Below are 26,844 nucleotides of genomic sequence, written 5' to 3' on the forward strand. Positions count from 1 at the left end.
CCACGAAGGTAGTTTTTGTTTTTTTCATGCAGAGAGCGGTCACTGTGTGGAATAGCTTGCCAGGACATGCAGAGGAGGCAGAAACTTTGGGGGTTTTCAAACTTTCATCTAGCTTTCATCTAGCTTTCATCTAGCTTTCATCTAGCTTTCAGGCAAACTAAGCAGTAGGTACACTTCAGTGGTAGGAAAAGGCAAGAATTGTCATAGGAATACATGGCACTGTATCTCAGGAGCTGTTTCAATATCAGGAATACTGTAGCCCTGATGAACTGTCATGATACTGAAGCTCTGTCATGACGTCAATTTCAATAACATATATAACCCATAAATCTGTAATTAACTGCTGCTAACAGTGATTATTAATGCAGCTCTCATGACACAGTAGCTCGGTCATGACCTGATTTTCATGAAATTTGCAACTTGACGATGTTGTCATGACACTGTAGTCCTGTCACGATTAAATGATTCATGAACAGCGTAGCTCTTCGAACCATTTTGACACAGCGTCTGCAATGATGGCATCATCATTAACACTGTCACTGATAGAATCTTATGACATCACAACGATTACCACGGGAACACAGCGGAACCTCCATGATAGGGAAATGAGAGAGCAGAACACAGAAGGAACATCAATACTTCCTAAAAAGCAAGTCTAACAAATACAGTGGTCGAGTCCAAAGACAATCAAGACTAGATACTGAAAGCTTTCTTATACCTGCACTGAGGAAGCTAATCAGAAACAGCTGACCCGCCAACTGTGCGATTACTTTTGGTCCCCTAAAATGGGGGGACTATGTAAAAAAGGATGTAATTCCAACACGGATCACCCAATATTGATGTAAACACCCTCAAATGAAAGGTGACAGTCTGCACTGTAACCTCATGGTTACTGTTTCCTTTCAAATCCCATGTCCTGTACTGCAGAGCCAAAAACTCAACAGACTCAACAAAGGGGAGACAAAACAGAATCTGTGGTGATGTTATGTTTCTAGCCCAAAGAGAGAGTCTGCTGAGGTTATGAAGGAGGCTTCACTGGTTCACAACGTGATCGACAGCATGGCAGAAAGTCCACTTCCCTATCCTTCTAATGCATGTCATGCTCTATCGGGGCGACATTGACTCAGGCGGTAAGAGCAGTCGTCTCATTGGCTCAGGCAGTAAGAGCAGTCGTCTCATTGGCTCAGGTAGTAAGAGCAATCGTCTCATTGGCTCAGGCAGTAAGAGCAGTCGTCTCATTGGCTCAGGCAGTAAGAGCAGTCGTCTCATTGGCTCAGGCGGTAAGAGCAGTCGTCTCATTGGCTCAGGCAGTAAGAGCAGTCGTCTCATTGGCTCAGGCAGTAAGAGCAGTCGTCTCATTGGCTCTGGCAGTAAGAGCAGTCGTCTCATTGGCTCAGGCAGTAAGAGCAGTCGCCTCATTGGCTCAGGCAGTAAGAGCAGTCGTCTCATTGGCTCAGGCAGTAAGAGCAGTCGCCTCATTGGCTCAGGCAGTAAGAGCAGTCGCCTCATTGGCTCAGGCAGTAAGAGCAGTCGTCTCATTGGCTCAGGCAGTAAGAGCAGTCGCCTCATTGGCTCGGGTAAGAGCAGTCGTATGGCAACCGGAGCGTTGCTGGGTCGATCCCACCCTGGGTGTGTCGAAGTGGCCCTGAGCAAGACACCAGACCCCTAAATGCTCCTGACGAGCAGTTGTTGCCAATCACCTTTGGTGTGTGAGTGTGTGTATAAATGGGAGAATGAGAAGCATCAATTGTACATTTACATTTTTACATTATAGTCATTTGGCAGACGCTTTTAATCCAAAGCGACTTATATAGTGCATAGGTTCTACCATAAGTCAGAGCATCACATCCAGAAACTAGCAAAATACACAGGAAATGCTGTTCTAAACATAGTTGTCATCAGAAGTGCATTTTTTTTTTTTTTTGGGGGGGGGTTAGACAAGGATAGGGATATCAGAAAGGAGGGGCAGGGGAAATCAGGAGGGAGGACTAAGGTAGAGTTTGAAAAGGGCGCTTTGGATAAAGGCGCTATATAAATGCAAACCATTTACCATCTATTCACCCGTTATCAGGATGTACAGTGACCCCCAGTGGCCTAGAATGCATAGTCAGCTAGTAACATTAATAGCAGAATAATTTGAGTAGTGAGCAGGTAGATGAGGATCTGTCTCTCTGCTGCACACCTGTGCTCGCTGGATCAGAAATGAGCCTCCCTGCGTCCCGGCTGCCAACTCTGCTGCACAATGCAAAGTCAAAAACTTGCTGGAACACACTCTCATGCAATGAGTGAGTCAAATTGAGAGTTGTCCCCACCTGCCCTGGTCCTCCTAACCCACCTGCCCTGGTCCTCCTAACCCACCTGCCCTCCTAACCCACCTGCCCTGCTCCTCCTAACCCACCTGTCCTCCTAACCCACCTGCCCTGCTCCTCCTAACCCACCTGTCCTCCTAACCCACCTGCCCTGGTCCTCCTAACCCACCTGTCCTCCTAACCCACCTGCCCTGCTCCTGCTGACCCACCTGCCCTGGTCCTCCTAACCCACCTGCCCTGGTCCTGCTAACCCACCTGCCCTGGTCCTGCTGACCCACCTGCTCTGGTCCTGCTGACCCACCTGCCCTGGTCCTCCTAACCCACCTGCCCTGGTCCTGCTGACCCACCTGCCCTGGTCCTGCTGACCCACCTGTCCTGATCACAACATCACTGAAACATGATATAAACATCACAGCGACACCAGGTCAAAAGCCACTGCAAAGTATCGCCAAAGGTCATGGCAGTGCCAGCCCAGCCCTATTGGGCCATATTGGGCCATCACCATGGCGACATCAAGCCAAAGTCAATGTTATGATTGACAGCTCAGACACTTACAATGTTATGATTGACAGCTCAGACACTTACAATGTTTTGATTGACAGCTCAGACACAATGTTATGATTGACAGCTCAGACACTTACAGTGTTATGATGGACAGCTCAGACACTTACAATGTTTTGATTGACAGCTCAGACACAATGTAATGATGGACAGCTCAGACACTTACAATGTTTTGATTGACAGCTCAGACACAATGTTATGATTGACAGCTCAGACACTTACAGTGTTATGATGGACAGCTCAGACACTTACAGTGTTATGATGGACAGCTCAGACACTTACAATGTTTTGATTGACAGCTCAGACACAATGTGACGGACAGCTCAGACACTTACAATGTTATGATTGACAGCTCAGACACTTACAATGTTATGATTGACAGCTCAGACACTTACAATGTTTTGATTGACAGCTCAGACACAATGTTATGATGGACAGCTCAGACACTTACAATGTTATGATTGACAGCTCAGACACTTACAATGTTATGATTGACAGCTCTGACACTTACAGTGTTATGATTGACAGCTCTGACACTTACAGTGTTATGATGGACAGCTCTGACATCTTGCAGGGGTGGTGCTCTCCCTGCCTTGGCTCACAGAAGCATTTCTGTACACAACTGCAGGACAGCACAGAATTTAGTGTCCACAGACGACACAACAAACAGCACAAAGGTCCTATGATTTGCAAACAAACACAGTGGGCTTCATTTATCACATGCGGGCCTTACTAATTTGATCGTAAATCCTTTGTAAATGCAATTTAAACACAAGTGCTTTATTATTATTATTATTATTATTATTATTATTCCATTCATTCATATTTTATTTTTATTTAAAATACAGTGCCAAAGTTATTTGAATTAATCAGCCAATTGAATACTATAATTATTTTATAACAATTTATTATTCTTATATAAAAAAAAACACAACTGGATTCAACATTAAAATGGGTGATGTTTCATGCTGGTAATCGAGTGGAGTGTAATATAAATTCCATAAAACACGTAAACAAAGTTTGCATTTAATAGAGCATATAGCTTAGACCATTGTTTCTGTGTCTGGCCCCTCTTTACATTACATTTACGATATAAGATTCGGCGCATGGTGTAAGGAGCGCACCATTGAAAGACCGAGCCAATTTCTTTGGTGAAGTCAGTTCCAACCACAGACCGTATAAAAATAGATGATTCCAGTCCTATGTGGCGCATACATAGTTTATGTAGTATATATATATAAAAAAAAGTAAGCTAATTAGCAACAAACTATGTTTACATGTTAGTTTGGCACATTAGTTTATGTTTCTCCCCCTGGACAGTCAGTTTTCCCCGCCCAGTTTGGAAAAAAATAAACAATACAAACAATAACGTCGACTTCAAGTTCAAGTTTATGAAAAGAAAACGTCATGGCATTGAAGATGTAAAGTCCAAAACATGTAGATAAGCCTGTAGCATAGTGGTTAAGGTACATGACTGGGACACGCAAGGTTGGTGGTTTGATCCCCGGTGTAGCCCCAATAAGATCCGCACAGCTGTTGGGCCCTTGAGCAAGGCCCTTAACCCTGCATTGCTCCAGGGGAGGATTGTTTAGTCTCCTGCTTAATCTAATCAACTGTACATCGCTCTGTATAAGAGCGTCTGCCAAATGCTATTAATGTAATGGCTTGACAGTATTTTAAAACAAAGTTTTTTTTAAAATAATTTCTCTGCCATTTCTTTAAATTGATTGAAATTGGTTGCCGAGGTCCTTATAAGGTATTTAAGGGGCATCAATTACTGCTAATCATAAGTTTTGTGGGCACCCTTTCTGTCTACGATTGATTGGTATTTATCAACATACACATGTGGATATGAAAAAAGCTGTGTTTACTCCTGTTATGAAAATATAGATAAATGAGGACCACTGTGTTTTACAAATGAAAATCACAATCATCAAACATGCAAAACACGATTATCAAACACTATATTTTGTGTAGCTGAATATTGACCCTTATAATGATGACCACTTAAAGTATGATAATTCTTATGTATTTAGTCTACTTGGACAGTAAGCTATGTAGCTAGCTAGCGATCACTAATGTAATCATCTGTACAATGTTGGCTTCTGCTTCGGCTACATGTAACTGACTTTCTTATCAACAGCAAACTCATTAAAAACTATTTTTGATGCACCTGGAAGACACCTGTCGTACTTGTAGAACATGTTTTGTACTTCATTACAAGCTTCTTGTATTGGAAAATGGTTATGCATTTGCTTGATGGGCAGGTTTTGTATTTGCAAAAAAAAAAAAAGGGTTTGTTTGATTATCGTGTTTTGCATGATCGATGATCGTGTTTTTCATTTTCATTTGTTTGTTCGCTAATCATAGGACATTTGTACAACGTGTTGTTTGTTTGATAGTTTTGACACTAATTTAACTCCGTACATCACACACACACACACACACACACACACACATACCATCACACACACCACTCACCACACATACAATCACAAACATCACATCACAATTCTGACCGCTGAGCAATCAGGAAAAAAGCCTCCCCCCTGTCTGCCCTTCCACTGCTTTGGTTTGTTTTTGTTGCCAATGCACTGCAATTCCAATTTCAATATCAGTCCAATTTTACATTCAGACCGTGACTCACCAATGGAGAACTACGCCTTGTAAATATGTAGATGTGTTGGGACACTGAGATGGGTAATTATGCTTGGATGTTAAATTGAAATCCATCTTGAAAGTATGTTCATGTCCAGATTGAATAATGGGGCTATATGTGTTTCAGCTATTTGCGTGACAGGATAGATTAAATGCAAACCAATTTTTGATTGCCAATTTTATTTTTAGCCCAAAAAAGTGTTGGCACACCTCTTCAATTGGCCACATGATCTCGACCTTGACCTATATAGGTGTAATTTGAGAAATATGTACCCCAAACTTCATGTTGATACTATGCTTGTCCGGATATGACATACAGTTCTTGAGTTATCACCAAAAATGTGTTTTCCAAGATGGCGGCTAGGGCCTTGCGGTTTCCGGCCAGAAGAATAAAAAAGATGAAAACATTTTTTTAAATAATATTTGGATTAGTAGGTGGACAAGGAGTCTGATGACATATATAATTCCTGTGAGAAATCAATGTAGATATAAAACCCAACAACTGGTATAAGCCACACCCTATGGGGGAACATTAATTGTACACATCTAACACACTCGCACACTCACACACGGACATGCACACCCACATGCACACACTCTCTCTCACACACACACACACACACACACACACACACACACACACACACACACACACACACACTGTCACACATATAATCACAGGCTGCACATGAACAAACACAGCTCCCATACATAGTGGCACACTATACACACATACAGGGGTTTGAGAAAGTATTCAAACCCCTTCACTAATAAATACCTAATAAAGTGCTCAGTGAGTGTATATGTGAAATCACAGGCAGCACCTGGACACAGACAGCTGATCACACGCACAGTGACAGACAGACAGCTGATCACACGCACAGTGACAGACAGACAGCTGATCACACGCACAGTGACAGACAGACAGCTGATCACACGCACAGTGACACACAGACAGCTGATCACACGCACAGTGACAGACAGACAGCTGATCACACGCACGGTGACAGACAGACAGCTGATCACACGCACAGGGACATGGGTGAGGAGGAACAGCAGACGCCGTGGAGCAGCCACGCGGGTGGGCACAGAAGACGGGGAAGAGCACAGACGCCTGATTGGCAGTTGCTTTACGAACGTCAGCGGAAGCGACGACACCGGCGGGAAAGCACCTGGGACGCACTGCTGAGACGGCTGTTGTCACGGTTTCCGACCTGACACTGATTCAGCTGCACAATTCTGTTTCCGCGCCTGAAATTACCCCGCAATTCAAAGCACCCCGGTCTGCCCTGGTTGCCTCTGCTGCGGTACTAGCCAGACTGAAAGCGTGTACTGGTGAGAGATCAGCTGATATGGTTACGGAATGCCGCCTCGGTCTATAAGTATGATAAGGATTTGTCAGCTGAAAAAAAAAAAAACATTCATCATTGAAAGATAACATTGGAACAAGAAGGACTGTCAACACGGTTTCTTTTGGGGACTTACAGGAGTATACAGGAGCTAAATATTTTCTGGGGGTTTAGCATCTCCTTGCCAAATTCTCAATCGACTTTTCAAAATCCCATCAATGGGCCCAGGGCCCAAACAAGCTGCATAGATCTTATCATGGCTAGACTGGGGCTTGAACCACCAACCTTCTGGGTCCCAGTCATGTACCTTAGCCACTTGGCTACACGCTGCTCTTTAGCCATATTTTAGATAAAGAGTGATATCTTAGTCAAAGAGTGACATTGTAGATAAAGGGTGATATCTTAGTTAAAGAGTGATATCTTAGTCAAAGAGTGACATTGTAGATAAAGGGTGATATCTTAGTTAAAGAGTGATATCTTAGTTAAAGAGTGAGATCTTAGTTAAAGAGTTATATCTTAGTTAAAGAGTGATATCTTAGTTAAAGAGTGATATTGGGGGCGACATGGCTCAGGCAGTAAGAGCAGTCGTCTGGCAGTCGGAGGGTTGCCGGTTCGATCCCCCGCCCGGGCTGTGTCGAAGTGTCCCTGAGCAAGACACCTAACCCCCAAATGCTCCTGACGAGCTGGTCGGGGCCTTGCATGGCAGCCAATCGCCGTCGGTGTGTGAGTGTGTGTATGAATGGGTGAATGGAGAAGCATCAATTGTACAGCGCTTTGGATAAAGGCGCTATATAAATGCCTGCCATTTGCCATTTGCCATATTGTAGATAAAGGGTGATATCTTAGTTAAAGAGTGAGGTCGTAGATAAAGGGTGATATCTTAGTTAAAGAGTGACATCATAGATAAAGAGTGATATCTTAGTTAAAGAGTGATATTGTAGATAAAGGGTGATATGTTAGTTAAAGAGTGACATCGTAGATAAAGAGTGAGATCGTAGATAAAGGGTGATATGTTAGTTAAAGAGTGGTGAGTTCAAAAGGGCTGCCAGTTAGAAGCTGCTGGAAAGCGGTGGATGAAACTGAGGCTGATCCTTCACAAATGCAGACTTTCATCATTGTGTTTTTGGATTTGTTTTTATGCCATCTGAGTGAACTGTGTGATGGTATGGCATGCATAGGTATTTAGACAAATGTATTTATTATTTCACATCAAAACCTCCCGGGCAAGCTTGGCCATGTATTAAAAAATGAGTAATCCATTAAAAATCCCTTTGAAGAACTTTCAAAGGTTTGACAACAGTTTGACAACAGTTTGACAACAGTTGACAGTATGTTGCACTGTTCTGCACAAGTGTGGTATAATGTGCACATTTATGTGAAAGGCGCAACATGGTGGTTGGTCACACTTTCTATTGTTTTTATATGCCAGTTGCACAAGAGGGCATTGAAGAAACATGACGAAAGTATTAAATAAGTATTAAATTCACTGTGTATCTTTTTTTCCTCTTCATTAAAATTATTTTTCAGTGCATTTAAAAGTGCAATAAAACATAGGTAAGAGGTAAAGGGGAATCTTTAGGAAAGGGGACAACGTGCGTTAAAAAAGGTTTAGTTCCCAAAGTGCATGACTCTGCTCTCTCTCACTACCAGTGTGGGATGTGTTAGCTCCAGTGTGGGATGTGTTAGCTCCAGTGTGTTAGCTCCAGTGTGGGATGTGTTAGCTCCAGTGTGGGATGTGTTAGCTCCAGTATGGGATGTGTTAGCACCAGTGTGGGATGTGTTAGCTCCAGTGTGTTAGCTCCAGTATGGGATGTGTTAGCTCCAGTGTGGGATGTGTTAGCACCAGTATGGGATGTGTTAGCACCAGTGTGGGATGTGTTAGCACCAGTGTGGGATGTGTTAGCACCAGTGTGGGATGTGTTAGCTCCAGTGCGGGATGTGTTAGCTCCAGTGTGTTAGCTCCAGTATGGGATGTGTTAGCTCCAGTGTGGGATGTGTTAGCACCAGTATGGGATGTGTTAGCACCAGTGTGGGATGTGTTAGCACCAGTGTGGGATGTGTTAGCACGAGTATGGGATGTGTTAGCACCAGTGTGGGATGTATTAGCATCAGTGTGGGATGTGTTAGCACCAGTGTGGGATGTGTTAGCTCCAGCATGGGATCCAGTGTGGGATGTGTTAGCTCCAGTGTGGGAAGTGTTAGCTCCAGTATGGGATGTGTTAGCATGAGTATGGGATGTGTTAGCACCAGTGTGGGATGTGTTAGCTCCAGTATGGGATGTGTTAGCACCAGTGTGGGATGTGTTAGCACGAGTATGGGATGTGTTAGCACCAGTGTGGGATGTGTTAGCACGAGTATGGGATGTGTTAGCACCAGTGTGGGATGTGTTAGCATCAGTGTGGGATGTGTTAGCTCCAGTATGGGATCCAGTGTGGGATGTGTTAGCTCCAGTGTGGGAAGTGTTAGCTCCAGTATGGGATGTGTTAGCATGAGTATGGGATGTGTTAGCACCAGTGTGGGATGTGTTAGCTCCAGTGTGGGATGTGTTAGCATGAGTATGGGATGTGTTAGCACCAGTGTGGGATGTGTTAACTCCAGCATGGGATCCAGTATGGGATGTGTTAGCACCAGTGTGGGATGTGTTAGCACGAGTATGGGATGTGTTAGCACCAGTGTGGGATGTGTTAGCACGAGTATGGGATGTGTTAGCACCAGTGTGGGATGTGTTAGCATCAGTGTGGGATGTGTTAGCTCCAGTATGGGATCCAGTGTGGGATGTGTTAGCTCCAGTGTGGGAAGTGTTAGCTCCAGTATGGGATGTGTTAGCATGAGTATGGGATGTGTTAGCACCAGTGTGGGATGTGTTAGCTCCAGTGTGGGATGTGTTAGCATGAGTATGGGATGTGTTAGCACCAGTGTGGGATGTGTTAACTCCAGCATGGGATCCAGTATGGGATGTGTTAGCTCCAGTGTGGGATGTGTTCGCCAGTGCTCTGGATCCTGGTGATAGATAGATACTTTATTCATCCCGAGGGAAATTTTAGATTTAGATGGTGATGTCATGTGTGGAGGACCAATGGGCTCTCGCTCGCACTTACAAGTAGATGCTGGACTCGTTGCCTCCGATGTCGGGCGACTGCAGCTTCTGCACCAGGATGATGATGATCCCGATGAAAAGGACAAAGTTTATCTGGAAAGAAAAACAAATAAGACATTTCCCCTTAACCCAGATCATCTTAGACATCCTGCCCATTACCCCTTAACCCAGATCATCGTAGACATCTTGCCCATTACCCCTTAACCCAGATCATCTTAGACATCCTATCCTTAACCCACAAGGTATTTTGTTCAAATAATTATTTGTTGGAGGATGCGATTTATTAATGCACACTAATTAGTGTCCTATACAATATTCTGAAACTGAGGGGATGCCCATGTTAACAGAATATTTTTCACAGCAATATTGAAATAAATACACTGCAATATCCAAAAGAGTCAACGATTTGTATATTCACCTACATGTACTGTGAAGCGTGGCAATATCTTTACAATACATGTTATTTTTATATATTGGCACAATTTCCAGTTTACAGATACTTTAGCTGAGCACTACATCTGCGAAATCCATTAAATCAGGGATGCCAAAGCAATTAAAATGTGTGATTAATCGTTTGAATGTCTGTATTAATCTGCCATACTTCTGCACCATTGGAACTGTCCTTTTTAAAATGATCTTTTCACTTCAAAGTTGGGACAGTACATCAACACTGGAAAATGAGCATGTTAGTAAGAGCTGAACTGGGATGGGCAGTTACCAGTTGATTGCACAGAGACGGGTAACTTTCCATTATTCAACCCAGGCTTTACACCGTGCTGGATACTCTCAATTACACTTCAGTTATTTAAATGACACTCTTATCCAATGCGACATACAGTTGATAAGACTTTAGCAGGGGACAATCCTCCGGGAGCAATGTGGGGTTAAGGGCCTTGCTCAAGGGCCCAACAGCTGCACTGATCTTATCGTAGCTCCATTGGGGCTTGAACGACCGACCGTCCAGGTCCATTACATTACATTACATTATTGGCATTTGGCAGACGCTCTTATCCAGAGCGACGTACAACAAAGTGCACACCCATAACCAGGGATAAGTGCGCTGAAAGACCCTAGAGGGAAGGTCTCCGTCAAGCACCTTAGCCAATAGGCTAGATGGGGTGAACGGCCTGTTCTCTACATCAGATACTCAAAACATGAGTTTAAATACTCAGTATTGGGGAACCACTGTGTGTATATGCTGCTTTTCATTCCAACCGCTATTGCAATCCCAGAATTTGAACAAACTGTTATTAAGGTGCTTTTCATGTTTAGAAAGACTATTTACTCTTAAATCACAATATATCAGAAATAGCTATGCAATCCATGTAGAATAAAAGTCCCTTGGTCACTTTGTGTTATTTTGCAAGCTTGTTTGGCTCATTGTCATTCACGTTGTCTTATAATTCTGCATTATCTACCAAACGGTTAGTTTTCGTGGCCAGGTGTTCATATTTTCATCAATTAATGCAGTTAAAGAAAGTAAATAATCCCTCTGAATGTAACACCACATTCAGGAAAACAACAAAAGCTTGTAAAAATCCTGTGATCGCGAAAGTGGTCATAAGGAAGCGTGCACAGGGGATTACCCGAGGGACCACGTTTGGGAACCACTGATTTATCTCTTCAGATGCTGGTAACATTTGTAAACGGTCATACAGATCATATTTTCACCCGAACAAGTTGCTCACCAAATTGTGCAATCATACAAAAAATTATGTTGGTTTGAATACTCCATCCATCCATTATCCTAACCCGCTTATCCTGAACAGGGTCGCAGGGGGGCTGGAGCCGATCCCAGCATACACTGGGAAAAAGGCAGGAATACACCCTGGACAGGTCGCCAGTCCATCACAGGGCACTTTGGACTGTGGGAGGAAACCGGAGTACCCGGAGGAAACCCATGTGCACACGGGGAGAACATGCAAACACCGCATAGAGAGGCCCCAGCCGAACGGAATTGGAATCCAGGACCTCCTTGCTGTGAGGCGGCAGTGCTACCCACTGCACCATCCGTGCCGTCTGGTATGAATACTGTTTTTCTTAAATAAATCAATAAATCAATAAATCAATCAACAAATAAAATAACATTACAAAAATTGGTGGTAACTCTGTTGTTGTCTAAAGGGATTAAGTATTTAAAACAAAGTATTTGACCTATGTCGGTTTGTTGGATCACTCACCATTATAGAGGCCACCACAGGTCCCTTGATCACCCACCAGAGGGCAGTGTTGTCATTCATGTCCCAGCACCTGTAATCGGATCAATCGGACCAATCAACCCTGATCAGCATTCCTTCAGTCAAGCAGTGTGAACACAGCGATTAGGAGCCTGCATTGTCCTTATATTCATCTGTATGAATCTGGTTGTTCCAACCTCGGGTCTGATGGAAACTTGTGAAATTAACCGTCTCATCGTTAGTGCAAATCTGCACCATTTCCATAGAAACCGAGTTGTTGCAAGACACAAGTTGTCCAAGGAAATACGGGACTATTGGGTCACATCCAATCAAATCAATGAGTTTCAGTTTAACATGCGTATATTAGTTATATGTATATTAATTATATTGAGGTTCTTACCCCTCTTTCATACACTGTATAATCCACGTACAATGCTGGATATTCTACTGAACGATTCAGGTAGGTACCTTTCTACAAGTATATAAAGTTAGTGCCCTGACCTGGATTGAAACTAATGATTGGTCTAACAAAGCACACCTCATTCAACAGCTCGAGCAGGACTGCCCAACCCTGTTCCTGGAGATCTACCGTCCTGTAGGTTTTCGCTCCAACCCCAACAAAACATTTGTCACTCGACAGCTAGAGCAGGATCGCCCAACCTTGTTCCTGGAGATCTACTGTCCTGTAGGTTTTCACTCCAACCCCAACAAAACATACCTCACTCGACAGCTAGAGCAGGATCGCCCAACCCTGTTCCTGTAGGTTTTTACAACCATTACAGGACGGTACAGTCGTATCTTCAGGACCGGGGTAGTACCAGACGTACCAGAATGTTCCGTGAGCGTGAGAAAGGACAAGCACGTACCCTGAGTCATCAAAGTGAAGCCTCAGAACAGCCCAGATGGACACACAGACCGTGGGCGTCCCTGGGGGAAGAGACACATGAATATGAATACGAATGGAAATATAAAGTGCATCCGGAAAGCATTCACAGCGCTTCAGTTTTCCCACATTTTGTTATGTTACAGCCTTATTCCAAAATGGAATTTTCCCCTCAAAATTCTACACGCAACACCCCATAATGACAACATGAAAAACGTTTTTTTGAAATTTTTGCAAATTTATTAAAAATAAAAAACTAAGAAATCACATGTACATAAGTATTCACAGCCTTTGCTCAATACTTTGTTGATGCACCTTTGGCAGCAATTACAGCCTCAAGTCTTTTTGAATATGATGCTTGGCACACCTATCTTTGGGCAGTTTCACCCATTCCTCTTTGCAGCACCTCTCAAGCTCCATCAGGTTGGATGGGGAGCGTCGGTGCACAGCCATTTTCAGATCTCTCCAGAGATGTCAGATTCAAGTCTGGGCTCTGGCTGGGCCACTCAAGGACATTCACAGAGTTGTCCTGAAGCCACTCCTTTGATATCTTGGCTGTGTGCTTAGGGTCGTTGTCCTGCTGAAAGATGAACCGTCGCCCCAGTCTGAGGTCAAGAGTGCTTTTTCATCCAGGATGTGTCTGTACATTGCTGCATTCATCTTTCCCTCAATCCTGACTAGTCTCCCAGTTCCTGCCACTGAAAAACATCCCCACAGCATGATGCTGCCACCACAATCTTTCACTGTAGGGATGGTATTGGCCAGGTGATGAGCGGTGCCTGGTTTCCTCCAAACATAACGCCTGGCATTCACGCCAGAGAGTTCAATCTTTGTCTCATCAGACCAGAGAATTTTGTTTGTCATGGTCTGAGAGTCCTTCAGGTGCCTTTTGGCAAACTCCAGGCGGGCTGCCATGTGCCTTTTACTCAGGAGTGGCTTCCGTCTGGCCACGCTACCATACAGGCCTGATTGGTGGATTGCTGCAGAGATGGTTGTCCTTCTGGAAGGTTCTCCTCTCTCCACAGAGGAACGCTGGAGCTCTGACAGAGTGACCATTAAGTTCTTGGTCACCTCCCTGACTAAGGCCCTTCTCCACCGATTGCTCAGTTTAGACGGGCGGCCAGCTCTAGGAGTCCTGGTGGTTCCGAACTTCTTCCATTTACGGATGATGGAGGCCACTGTGCTCATTGGGACCTTCAAAGCAGCACCCTTTGAAAGTACCCTTCCCCAGATTTGTGCCTCGAGACAATCCTGTCTCAAAGGTCTACAGACAATTGCTTTGACCTCATGCTTGGTTTGTGCTCCAACATGCACTGTCAACTGTGGGACCTTATATAGACAGGTGTGTGCCTTTCCAAATCATGTCCAAATGACTGAATTTACCACAGGTGGACTCCAATTAAGCTGTAGAAACATCTCAAGGTTGATCAGTGGAAATAGGATGCACCTGAGCTCAATTTTGAGCTTCATGGCAAAGGCTGTGAATACTTATGTACATGTGATTTCTTAGTTTTTTATTTTTAATAATTTTGCTAAAATTTCAAAAAAATGAATTTATTCCATTTTGGAATAAGGCTGTAACATAACAAAATGTGGGAAAAGTGAAGCGCTGTGAATACTTTCCGGATGCACTGTATACATGACACGCTGTCAGTGTTTAATATTCAGGCTGCCATGTTCATTGATGCTCAAAATCCTCCTCAAAGTAAAACAATTAAGGTGAATAGACCAGGGCACATTTTATACTAATAACAATAACAAAAATAACAATAATGATAATGCCCTTGACATTTCTAGAGGTGTTCCATAAGGGTCAGAATATGATTGTTTTTATTTTCTGTCTACATGCAATCTTTTGGGTTGGTCATCTTTGGCGTCTTGTTCTATGGTCTAAGAGAGACTGTCAGAGGGGGCTTACCCCATCCGATGATGGTGTACCAGTAGAAGTATCGCCTTTCTGGGAAGAAGGTCTCCACCAGCAGGGTGAAGAGGTACAGCCCCTCGATGAACAGCCAGAAGTAGTTGGACATGACGCAGTAGTGGAAGAACACCATCACCGCCTTACATGCCACCTGAGAGGGGGGACACGCCATTCAGCCAATAGGGTTTAAGCTGAGAGGAGGGACACGCCATTCAACCAATCAGGTTTAAGCTGAGAGGAGGGACACGCCATTCAACCAATAAGGTTTAAGCTGAGAGGAGGGACACGCCATTCAGCCAATAGGGTTTAAGCTGAGAGGAGGGACACGCCATTCAACCAATCAGGTTTAAGCTGAGAGGAGGGACACGCCATTCAACCAATCAGGTTTAAGCTGAGAGGAGAGCAAGGCCAGAACGATCAATCAGATTGCTCCAGAGGGGTGTGAGTGACAGCAACCATTGTGGCAATCAAAGCTTTTTTCCTCGCACTTCTTGGAAAACTATTTAAATTTAGACTTTATGTCATCGTGTACCAGTGGGTGAGTATGTCAATCAAATGTCTTTTTCAGTTGCCTTCCCATAAAATATCCTCTCCCACAGTGGCATGCCTCATATGATGTCAGTCAAATTGACTCCCCGCCCTTCAAAAACTCCCCACGTTTCACTCGCGTATATATCATATTGCCGCTTCAACTTATCTTTAGTGTTTATAGAAAATCGAGCGGGATTGGCAGGTCCTGGAAAACAACCACTCACTGTAGCTCCACTGACGCATGAAGACAGAGAACGTTATCCAGCGCTTCAACAGTGTGCATTATCATAAACCCGTAATTTCCCCCTGTGCTCCCCCAACAGTGCGCATTATCATAATCCCGTCACTTCCCCCTGTGCTCCCCCAAAAGTACGCATTATCATAAACCCGTCACTTCCCCCTGTACCCCCCCAACAGTGCACATTATCATAAACCCATCACTTCCCCCTGTGCTCCCCCAAAAGTACGCATTATCATAAACCCGTCACTTCCCCCTGTGCTCCCCCAAAAGTACGCATTATCATAAACCCGTCACTTTCCCCTGTGCCCCCCCAACAGTGCGCATTATCATAAACCCGTCCTTGCGTGAGCACCATCTCAGCACTGCCACGGCAACATGTCACGTCTCATTAGCAGCAAATCGACAGGGCGAACCATGCACCCCTGTCACGCCCTGCAACCCCCCCTCCCCCCCCTGCCAGGCGATCAGAAGCGGGTCACAGCGGGTGTCGTCATGGTGTCCAGTGATCACCATGGCGACAGCGGCAGGTCGTTGTGGAGGGACAAGCTCACGGCCAGGTCCGTGTGAGCGTTGACACGCTAACGCGGCACTAACGAGGCGCTAACGAGCCGTTTCACAGAGCCGCATCCGTCGCACGCCCAAGGCCCCTGCAGGGGCTCCTAATTAACGCAGCACAGAAGCAGCGAAGCATCGTGGGTAAAACTACGGTCAGGTTTTAAACCATCCGGACGCACGAGGTCAGTCAGCGAAAGGAAGTGAGAGCAAAACCGCTGCGCTAGTTCACGCTAGATAATGTACTTTTAGCGATTGGTAATATCAGTGACTCAGTGTGTACTAAGTGGTAATATCAGTGACTCAGTGTGTACTAAGTGGTAATATCAGTGACTCAGTGTGTACTAAGTGGTAATATCAGTGACTCGGTGTGTACTAAGTGGTAATATCAGTGACTCAGTGTGTACTAAGTGGTAATATCAGTGACTCAGTGTGTACTAAGTGGTAATATCAGTGCCTCGGTGTGTACTAAGTGGTAATATCAGTGACTCAGTGTGTACTAAGTGGTAATATCAGTGACTCAGTGTGTACTAAGTGGTAATATCAGTGACTCAGTGTGTACTAAGTGGTAATATCAGTGACTCAGTGTGTACTAAGTGGTAATATCAGTGACTCGGTGTGTACTAAGTGGTAATATCAGTGACTCAGTGTGTACTAAGTGGTAATATCAGTGACTCAGTGTGTACTAAGTGGTAATATCAGTGGCTCAGTGTGTACTAAGCAGTAATATCAGTGACTCAGTGTGTACTAAGTGGTAATACCAGTGACTCACCGTGTGCACGAAGCAGTGGTTGCTGTCCTCCTCGGCGTACAGAACCCCGTCCTTGATGAAGACTGAGATGGCTCTCAGGATGAAGGACACAAACAGGTTCATGTGGATGAAGTTCCGGGTGCAGTGAAGTTTCCTTTTGCAAAATAAACGAATATACATATTAACATTCACCACAGTGCTCAGTTCGTACATCCGTACCCCCGATCCAAAAAGTGAACGTATTGCAAAATTTGTTGAATATGTCTCGTTTTGAAATACAACGATCAAGTACAAATTCCCCAGTGGGGGAAAAAGGCCCTCAAACAGTGGTGAGAAAAAAAACTCCCCAATGGGAAGAACTCTCAGGAGGAACCCGGCTATAGAGGGGACGCCCATCCCCCACAAAAATAAGAGAACTGTAGGGGAGAGGGGGGAAGGGGGGCACATTGTCTCAGAAGGCTGAACCCTGCCTACAGCTACTCACCTGAATCTGCAGAGGATGACCATTGCCGTCGTCAGGGACACCAGGGAGGTGCTGTAGCCCACGGTGTACAGGGCTTTGACTGATGCATAGTACATGTCCTATGGGGCGGACAGCAGAGACAGTGAGCAGAAATAGTCTGTCCATAGCCCCCCAAGAGTGGCTGTCTCACCTTTTTGATTTTAAGATTACTCAGAATGCGTTATGACTGTGATTATGTGCTCTGTAACCTGTTTTACACATTCCCTTCTCAATCATATTTATCACAGAAATCGCAGACAAGGTGAATGCAGACAAGCTTGTCCTCCAAGGTATGCAATGAGTCACAGTTTAGACTAACAGCCATACTCTGTGACCGTTGTGGGTATGGCTTTGTGTGTGTGTGTGTGTATGTGTATGTGTATGTGTATGTGTATGTGTATGTGTGTGTATGTGTATGTGTGTGTGTATGTGCATGTGCATGTGCATGTGTATGTGTATGTGTGTGTATGTGTATGTGTATGTGTGTGTGTGTGTGTATGTGTGTGTGTGTCCCTGGCGGTAAGCTCACAGGCTTGGTTGCGTTGTCGTCGAACAGACAGGCATCAAAGTAGTGGGGAAAAGCCTCAGACCAGCCCTCCTCTGTGCAGTTTCTACTGACCTTCCCCAACTCTGAAACAGCAGAGTCACACATATAAACTCACACACACACACACACACATACACACTCACACACACACACACACACACACACACACACACACACGCACACACACTCACACTCACACACACACATTCACACACACACACACACACACATTCACACACACACACACATTCACACACTTACACACATACACACACACACACACATTCACACACTCACACACACACACACACACACACACACACACACCCCTATAACTCACCATCATCGGGGCTCATGAACTCAAACAGCTCTGGGCAGCTGACCACCACCACCTCTCCCACAGCTGCAGACTGCCAACACGTGAGATTATCCCACATCCAGGGGCACCCTGAGGAGAAAGCACAAGCATGCTACTTCATCTGACCACTGGGTGGCACTGCAGCCTAAGAAAAGATCAATTTACACACTCCCCAAGTCGAGAGCCTTGTTACTCAAATCGCGGGTCTGGAGGCCTGAGAAATGCTGGCTTTACACCCCCTGTCTTTGTGTCTTTACCAGGGAGTCAGGTGTGAAGACAGTCTGGACAGTCAAGTAGCACTAATTGTTCGGTTAATTACCCGAGAGAAAATAAAACCTGGATTTGGATTAGAGGGCCAGCTTTTAGTATCCATTGTCCAGACTAAAAAAAAAACAGATACTGGGCTAGAACCTAACCGAATAATAATGTTTGCCACATATTTCTCATTACTGTCACTGATGGATAGACACACTGTATTTACACAATAATCACTAATGAGTGACCAGTTCCCCTTTAATTTAGTCTAATGTTTTACAGCATGACATCAAATAATTTTTCAGTTAAAAGAAATGGTTCAGTACGTTAGTTTTTTGTCTTTACTAATTATAATGAGTTTATGCTATGTTTTGTTATTTTGATGTCAATTTCTTTTTACTAAAAAGGTCAACATTATTACAGAAGATGTAATCTGGCAAAGTGGAGTGATCTGCTGATGAACACAGACCTGGGTCAATTACATAATTGTTTTGAATTCAAATACTTTTCTGTGCTCGATTGATCTTGCCTGGTGCAATTAAGCCAACCAAGGAATAGGAAGAGGGGCTTCCACTTTTTGATGCCATAGTTTCCAGACAAGCTCAGTACAGCATAGAAAAGTATTTGAATCCATAGCAATTACGCAATTGACCCAGGTCTGTGCCCTCTGTACTAGATTGCAGATCTGAAAGGGTGGCACACACAAACACACACAAACAACCTATGTTTTGTAAACAGCTTAATTTCCAGGCGAATAAGGCACATTGTATTGAACTAAAGTGAGGGAGCAAGATGGAGGGGGAGACTAGGCATTTTAAAGAGCATGAGAGGGGATGGTTATTTCAGCACTTCCCTAGTGTGTAATCCAGCTCTGACCAGCTTGGAATACCAGCTACCAGCAGTTTCAAAACGTAGCTTGAGCTGTCAACCCATGTTGAGGATAGAGCTGGTCTAACTCGTCAACCAACCAGCTGTTTATAAACCTAGCTTGAGCTGGGATGTTTTGGTATTAAATGTAAATGTAAACAATTCGCAACATCAGCACAAGCAACTTCACTTTCTTCAATATAATGAGACCGTGCTTTCCACAATATCAGTTCATTTCTGTCAGGCTAATAAAGCCTGAACTGAATTTAACTGCGAGAATGTAAGAGATGGAGAGGGCAGAGGAACTATGAGAGACAGAGCGATCTCACTTTCCCAAATGCACAACAGCGCCAAAACCGGTCAACCAAGTTATGATAAAACACCAAAACAACCAATTGACCGATCAAATCAAATAACAGTAAAATCCCAAACACAAGCAGTTAGCCATTTAGGCAATCTACCACAAGACACAACACAACAACACTAACGGCTACTCAGTCACCCAAACTACAACAGAAAACCAGCACAACCCATTAACCAGTCAACCAAAACACCAAACACAACCAGTCAAGCAATCTACCACAAAACCCGAAGACAAACTGTTAACCAGTCAACCAAATTACAACAGAACACCACTATAATTAATCAGTCGACCATATTACAACACACAGAATGGTACTACCCTTGGAGACACACAAAGTAAATTAACCTGCTTTCAGGGACTTCACTGTGGCTTATCGAATTATATCAAATTAAATAAGATTATGCTGAGATATACTGGATACTCAGTGCAGAATACACCCATCAATACAGAGCTCACCATCCTCGAGAGCTGTCTGAATGACTAAACTCGACTATCAGTGTGTCCATTACAGGTGTAATAGGTAACCTAGAGGACAGGTACAGGTGTAATAGGTAACCTATAGGACAGGTACAGTGTCATCTGTTATTTAGAAGTACACTCTCAGAAAAATGGGATCTTAGGCCTGTCTCCGTCGAGGAATCCTTTTTTACTTTTTTGTGGACCACTCTATCATGGGCGTGAAGTGTGAAAGCTCTCATTTTGCCCGACAAAGAACCTGTGAACTCGATAGACAGGGTTCTTCTATGGAAATACAGGGTCCCTTTTGGAACCATGTTTTCTGAGTGTGGTGCTGTGTAACGGCTTATATTGTGTTTATCTCCGAGCTGGAATCGTGTGTGGACGCTGTGCTCTTTTCTGCAGAGACAGACACAAAGCCAATTATCTCTTAAAGGCCAGACCACTGGAAACAGGACTGACCTCAGGGTGTATGGAGAGGAGAGGAGAGGAGGAGAATCACACACACACATACACACACACACACACACACACGGTGCTCACTGAGTAAATTGCGTGCAGGTCAGCCGGACATGGAATGAAAGTGAACTAAGGAAAAAAATAAAAAAAATAAAAGTTAATTCATGCAACTTCTGAATTGTATATTTTTGTTCTTATATTGGAACATGATTTTTTTGATGGAAAGAAAGAGTCTGTGGTGAGGGGAGGGTTGTAAACTGTGACTAGGGGGAGAGTGACTGGGGGAGGCTGCAGTTTTATTGCCCTGCTTTGCAAATAAGAGGCTGATAAACATCTAAACTGCTGTTCTCACTTGCAGAGAGTCTTTTTAACAATCTGGAATCACTGTTTTATATCAGTTTTATTACGTTACAGTTTTTGTATGATATAAATATGAATGCAACCATAATCCGAGATGGCTGGTTTTATGGGAGGTGTGCAGATAGAAGGCTGCTGATTGGTCCGCAGGCTGAATGATGGATGATATCATGCTCTGATTGGCTGGTTGTTAAAGCGCTGCCGCCCCAGTAGCGGGCCCTGCAGGGAGGCAGGAGCGGTGTGCGATTGATTGATTCAGCCTGATTGCAGCTCTGCTACAGAAGCCTTTATAATCAACCATCTGACTGAGAACATTACAGGCTGTCTGTGAGTGTGTGTGGGTGTGAGTGTGTGTGCATGTGTGTGTGTGTGCATGTGTGTGCATGTGTGTGTGTGTGATTGCACACGTACACACATGCACACCAACACCCCCCCCCCCCCCCCCACTGCCCACACACACACACACACACACAGACACACACACACATATGTACACATATGTACACACAAACACAAACACACCACACACACATACAGACATACACATGTACACACACAGCTCTTACTGTACTCCAGGTCTTCTGAGGGCTCCTCGAGGGCGATCTTCTCCATGCATTTCTCCTGCTCCCTCTTAATCACACAGTCAGAATGCTCAGAGAGCATGGCAGAGACCTGCAACACCACAACATCACCATTACTCAACACACACTCCTGCACCACAACATCACCATTACTCAACACACACTCCTACACCACAACACCACTGTTACTCAACACACACTCCTACACCACAAAACCACCGTTACTCAACACACACTCCTACACCACAACACCACTGTTACTCAACACACACTCCTACACCACAACACCACCATTACTCAACACACACTCCTACACCACAACACCACCGTTACTCAACACACACTCCTACACCACAACACCACCGTTACTCAACACACACTCCTACACCACAACACCACTGTTACTCAACACACACTCCTACACCACAACACCACTGTTAGTCAACACACACACCAGCTGAACACAGACAACTAGGGAGACTACAGTTACTGAACATACACACCAACACACCTTCAGGGACCACATTACTTAACACACACACACACACACACACACACACACACACACACAGCAGTTGTGGTCAGAACAGCATTGTGCATCAGTGGCAGATTAACAGCTGCCAAGTTCAATATCAGCCAACCACACAGCGTAGAGTGATCTGTGACTCGCATTCCCCTGCATGTAATTCTGACGCCCTTTAAAGTCTCCGGCTTGTACACAGCTGCCCCGTCTGTCCAACACTGATACAGTCCTCAACAGCCCAACACTGATACAGTCCTCAACAGCCCAACACTGATACAGTCCTCAACAGCCCAACACTGATACAGTCCTCAACAGCCCAACACTGATACAGTCCTCAACAGCCCAACACTGATACAGTCCTCAACAGCCCAACACTGATACAGTCCTCAACAGCCCAACACTGATACAGTCCTCAACAGCACGCCTGCCACTACCTCTTATGATTTTTGTATTCATTAATTTGTTCATTCGTAAGAAAGTATTTTTGAGCTTTTTTTAGACCAGGCTGACCAGCAGTCTGCTGTTTTTGGCCGTGGGAGACATGGAGGAATCAGAGGTTTTCAGCGCACTCACACGTCTTGGCTCAGGCAGCAAGAGATGATGAAACCTCCTGCAAAGACTTATTTTTTACGATATTACAGACCAAACACTGGGCCTTTACGATATTACAGACCAAACACTGGGCCTTTACGATATTACAGACCAAACACTGGGCCATTACGATATTACAGACCAAGCACTGGGCCATTACGACATTACAGACCAAGCACACAAAGACTTGGGCCATTACAATATTACAGACCAAGCATTGGGCCATTACGATATTACAGACCAAACATGCAAAGACTTTACTCCATCCAGCTACTATAACAGGCTACGGGGACAACCTTATATAAAAAGCCTTATGAGACACGGGAGTTGGAAATAAAATGAGATGAAATAAATAAATGTAACTCAGGAGGTAGGCGCGGCCATCCGGCGGCCGGAAAGTGAGATACCCGCCCTGAGTGTGTCAATGTAAAGCTGTATAAAAGCAGTCCAGTTACCATTTACCGTTAACCACGCCTGCCATTGGCCTACTGTCGTCATGGCAACCGGTCTGCCAGCGTCCTGTAGATTGTGATTACATCCGCGCTAGACAGACTGTCCAGCTGAGGCCCTTGATAAGAGGACCACGTCTCCAGAGAACACACACTAGGGCTGGGGTCCAGCTATGGTTTGGGTCACTGTCTAGAGGCAACCAGATTGTCAGGCAAAATTGCCCGATACTTGGTGGAATCCATTCCACCATTGATTTAAACCAGTGCCCCAGGACCTAAAACAGGCTCAAATCATAACTGGCCCACCACCACATTTCACCCTGGGTGTGTGGCCTCATTAACTATGATTAATTATTAATTATGGCCACATTTATAAGGTGCTGAGGCCAGGTGAGGCCAAATTCAACGTTCTGGTGAGAAACGGCACCAGCGTCAGAAGAGAGACACTGCTGTAATGTCGATATGAAAAAAACCCCAGGTGTGCTGACAGCTGTTTCTGATGGAGGTCCAGCAGGCGGGGGGAAAACTGGGACACTTTCTCCCCTGGGGGGGGGGGGGGGCAGGATACAGGGGCATAAATCTCTTTACATTTTTTACAAAACATTTACGAAATATATACAACGGCCCTGCCAATAGGTGCTATATTTCTGGGCTGGCATGCATTATTTTACACTGGTTAGCATTAGCATGATGAATAGTGGCAGGTAGCGGTCGGTCGGTGGTTCTAATCTCCGGTGCAGCCACAATAAGATCCGCACAGCCGTTGGGCCCTTGAGCAAGGCCCTTAACCCTGCATTGCTCCAGGGGAGGATTGTCTCCTGCTTAGTCTAATCAACTGTATGTCTCTCTGGATAAGAGTGTCTGCCAAATTCCAATAATGTAATGTAATGTAAATTGGCTCAGGAGGTAAGAGCAGTCGTCTCATTGGCTCAGGAGGTAAGAGCAGTCGTCTCATTGGCTCAGGAGGTAAGAGCAGTTGTCTGGCAATCGGAGGGTTGCCGGTTCGATCCCGCCCTGGGTGTGTTGAAGTGTCCCTGAGCAAGACACCTAACCCCCAAATGCTCCTGACGAGCTGGTTGGTGCCTTGCATGGCAGCCAATCACCGTTGGTGTGTGAGTGTGTGTATGAATGGATGAATGAGAAGCATCAATTGTACAGCACTTACAGTGTAAAGGCCCTATATAAATGCCAACAATTTACCATTTAGGCTCAGAAGGACATTGCAGTGAGATAGTTTGTGTATTTTTACAATTATTATTATTATTATTATTATTATTATTATTATTATTATTATTATTATTATTCATTTGTTAGATTAATTTAGGTTTTTAAAAGAAATGGGAGGGAAATAAAAACTGTTTCCATGCCTCTTGGTTTAAGTTGGTTGGATCCAGGAAACCTTGGGCTGTTAAAAACTACACCATCACTGCCAATTAATCCTCTGCTGCACAATGTAGCAGTCTAGGACAGATTCTTCATCTTCAGGAGTTTCACTTAGAGTGATCACTGAGACTGTATATTGCTAAAAAGGTTTCCACAAAAAAACCTGAATCTGGTTCTAGCACAAATTGTCATCAGCCATAAGAGTTGGCTTGCGTCAACATCTCAAATTCAATCCCCACCTACAACAGGTCATGAGGTATGAGATGTAACTAAACAGCAGAGTGCCTCCCTGGTGGTTGGGCAGAATTCTCACATCAGAGAACTGACCAAATGAGGCACATGACATCTGAGAAGCCATACTACAGGCGCAGGTGCAGCACGTAACAGTTCGTCTGACCAAAAAAACATTTGGGAAGAACTGGAACAGGACATATCGAGGTTTTGGTGTGCACAAGGTGTATGTGCCATTTTCAGAATTTTACAGGAGAGCCAAAATCAATGTTTGAATGAACCAAGGTTTTTGGGATGAGTCTTTAGGATTTTACCCTTCGTAGTCAAGGATGGCACATCCTACCTTTTCTACCCACGACATATATCTCAACAAGAGCTTTCTTTTGATTTATAATAATCATATTGGTCCAAAATGTCACTTACGCACCAAACGCTCAGTGGATTAAAAAAACAAAAACTATGTAACCCATAGTTTGAAAGTTTGGTTTTGAAGGTTGTGAGAGGCAAAGGCTGCAGAGCATAACCGCAGCATCGTGGTAATACTTCAGCCGTGTAAAGCCGTCAAACAAGCAGTCCAAATTCAGCCGACCTGAAGCAAGAATCTGCTGAAAGGATAACAGTAGGCTACACACTGATAGCTGACATTGTGAGTATAAGACTATACACCTTACAGGGACTGCGGAAAATACGCCTTCATTAGGAGCATCTCTTAACCGTCATCATCAGTAATAACGCTCTTAAGAAGGTGCTTTGTCAGCGTCGTCGTTGATGCTTACCAGGGGAAGCAGGACGAACAACAGGAGCGGGCGTATTGATGACATCACGACCGACATATTTTCGTTCCACCAGAAGTTCAAAGATTTCCGCGAACTTGTCGTGCGTGTTGTGGACGGGTCGCAGAAAACGCGAGCTGACACCGGACCGGTCTCCTTCTACAGCGTCATACCAGAATCTGAAACAGAATTAGAAACAAATTGAAAATCCCTTAAAAACCCATAAACACACCACCCGAAAGTTGCTTTGTTTCTCGTGAAAACAGTTTGAATAGTCAAGCAAGATGTAATCAGAATGTAATCTCTCACGTCACTTGTATTTTTCTGCGGCTCGTGTGGTTTTCGTCACACACAGTCGTTCCGTATTCTCCAAGAGAGACAAAGTGCTAAACGCAGGCATGTCGCTCGGTAGCCTACGATTTAGACAAATATGCACGTCTTGCGTTTCTAGGATTAATTTCTGCATTTCTGCTTCTCTGCCATTTATTAGAACCCACAGTAAAATATCAAATGTTGAATCAACTCTTGCAGTGTTTGATCCCTTTTGGATTCATATGTAGCCTACTCGGTTAGAGTTAATAATTGACATTTTACTGTTTGCGATACGTTTACATTCGTCAAGACGTTAAAACTATAGGTGTAGTCAAGTCCGATTTGTATTCCGTTAAATTTAACACAAAACTAATGTAGGATGCGAACGTGTTTGTGTCTTTGTGAACTTGTTTGGCTATTCATATTCAAGGTATTACTTCTTAACTTTGATCAAAATAGCGCAGCAGTGCATTTTGCAGACCTGGCCTCTGAGAATTAGTCATCCGAGCGTGTTCCCGTAAACGCATAAACGGATGAATCACAGACAACCACCTACCCCTCCCCTCAGGTACCAAATCCAATTACTTCCAAACCAGTACTGGTATGCTTTATCAAATAATGGCGGAGGATGTTTTTATAGCAAACCGAGAGACGCAAAAAGGGGTCGTCATTTGTCATTGCTGGAAGATGCACGATTCCGTGAACACATGCCAACAGATACATCTGAAATGCTTTCCTTCACGAAAATGTTTGTTATGCTTCATTTCAAACAAAAGGCTATTACATAAATAAACTCGAATTTGCCA

The 26,844-nt window shown here is 44.3% G+C and overlaps 1 protein-coding gene across 5 annotated transcripts in view; it reads right to left on the reverse strand.

The window, feature by feature from the left end:
* LOC133136354 (pituitary adenylate cyclase-activating polypeptide type I receptor-like) overlaps positions 1 to 26,844 on the reverse strand; it is a 38,434-nt gene that overhangs the window by 3,323 nt on the left and 8,267 nt on the right. For 3 of the 5 annotated variants that reach the window (XM_061253798.1, XM_061253799.1, XM_061253796.1), the window contains exons 2-12: positions 25,730 to 25,905; positions 21,762 to 21,867; positions 18,420 to 18,527; positions 18,062 to 18,162; positions 17,515 to 17,612; positions 17,052 to 17,184; positions 14,953 to 15,106; positions 13,018 to 13,078; positions 12,155 to 12,224; positions 9,976 to 10,067; positions 3,412 to 3,492 (exon numbers count right to left, since the gene is read on the reverse strand). In XM_061253798.1, the coding sequence (XP_061109782.1) occupies positions 3,412 to 3,492; positions 9,976 to 10,067; positions 12,155 to 12,224; positions 13,018 to 13,078; positions 14,953 to 15,106; positions 17,052 to 17,184; positions 17,515 to 17,612; positions 18,062 to 18,162; positions 18,420 to 18,527; positions 21,762 to 21,867; positions 25,730 to 25,786 (1,061 nt within the window). In that variant the 5' untranslated portion in view covers positions 25,787 to 25,905. The remainder of the gene's footprint in view (positions 1 to 3,411; positions 3,493 to 9,975; positions 10,068 to 12,154; positions 12,225 to 13,017; positions 13,079 to 14,952; positions 15,107 to 17,051; positions 17,185 to 17,514; positions 17,613 to 18,061; positions 18,163 to 18,419; positions 18,528 to 21,761; positions 21,868 to 25,729; positions 25,906 to 26,844) is intronic. The other 2 variants (XM_061253801.1, XM_061253800.1) reach the window with 1 other exon arrangement.

This window comes from Conger conger, chromosome 9 (genome assembly GCF_963514075.1).
Source record: "Conger conger chromosome 9, fConCon1.1, whole genome shotgun sequence".
Classification (NCBI taxonomy): Eukaryota; Metazoa; Chordata; class Actinopteri; order Anguilliformes; family Congridae; genus Conger; species Conger conger.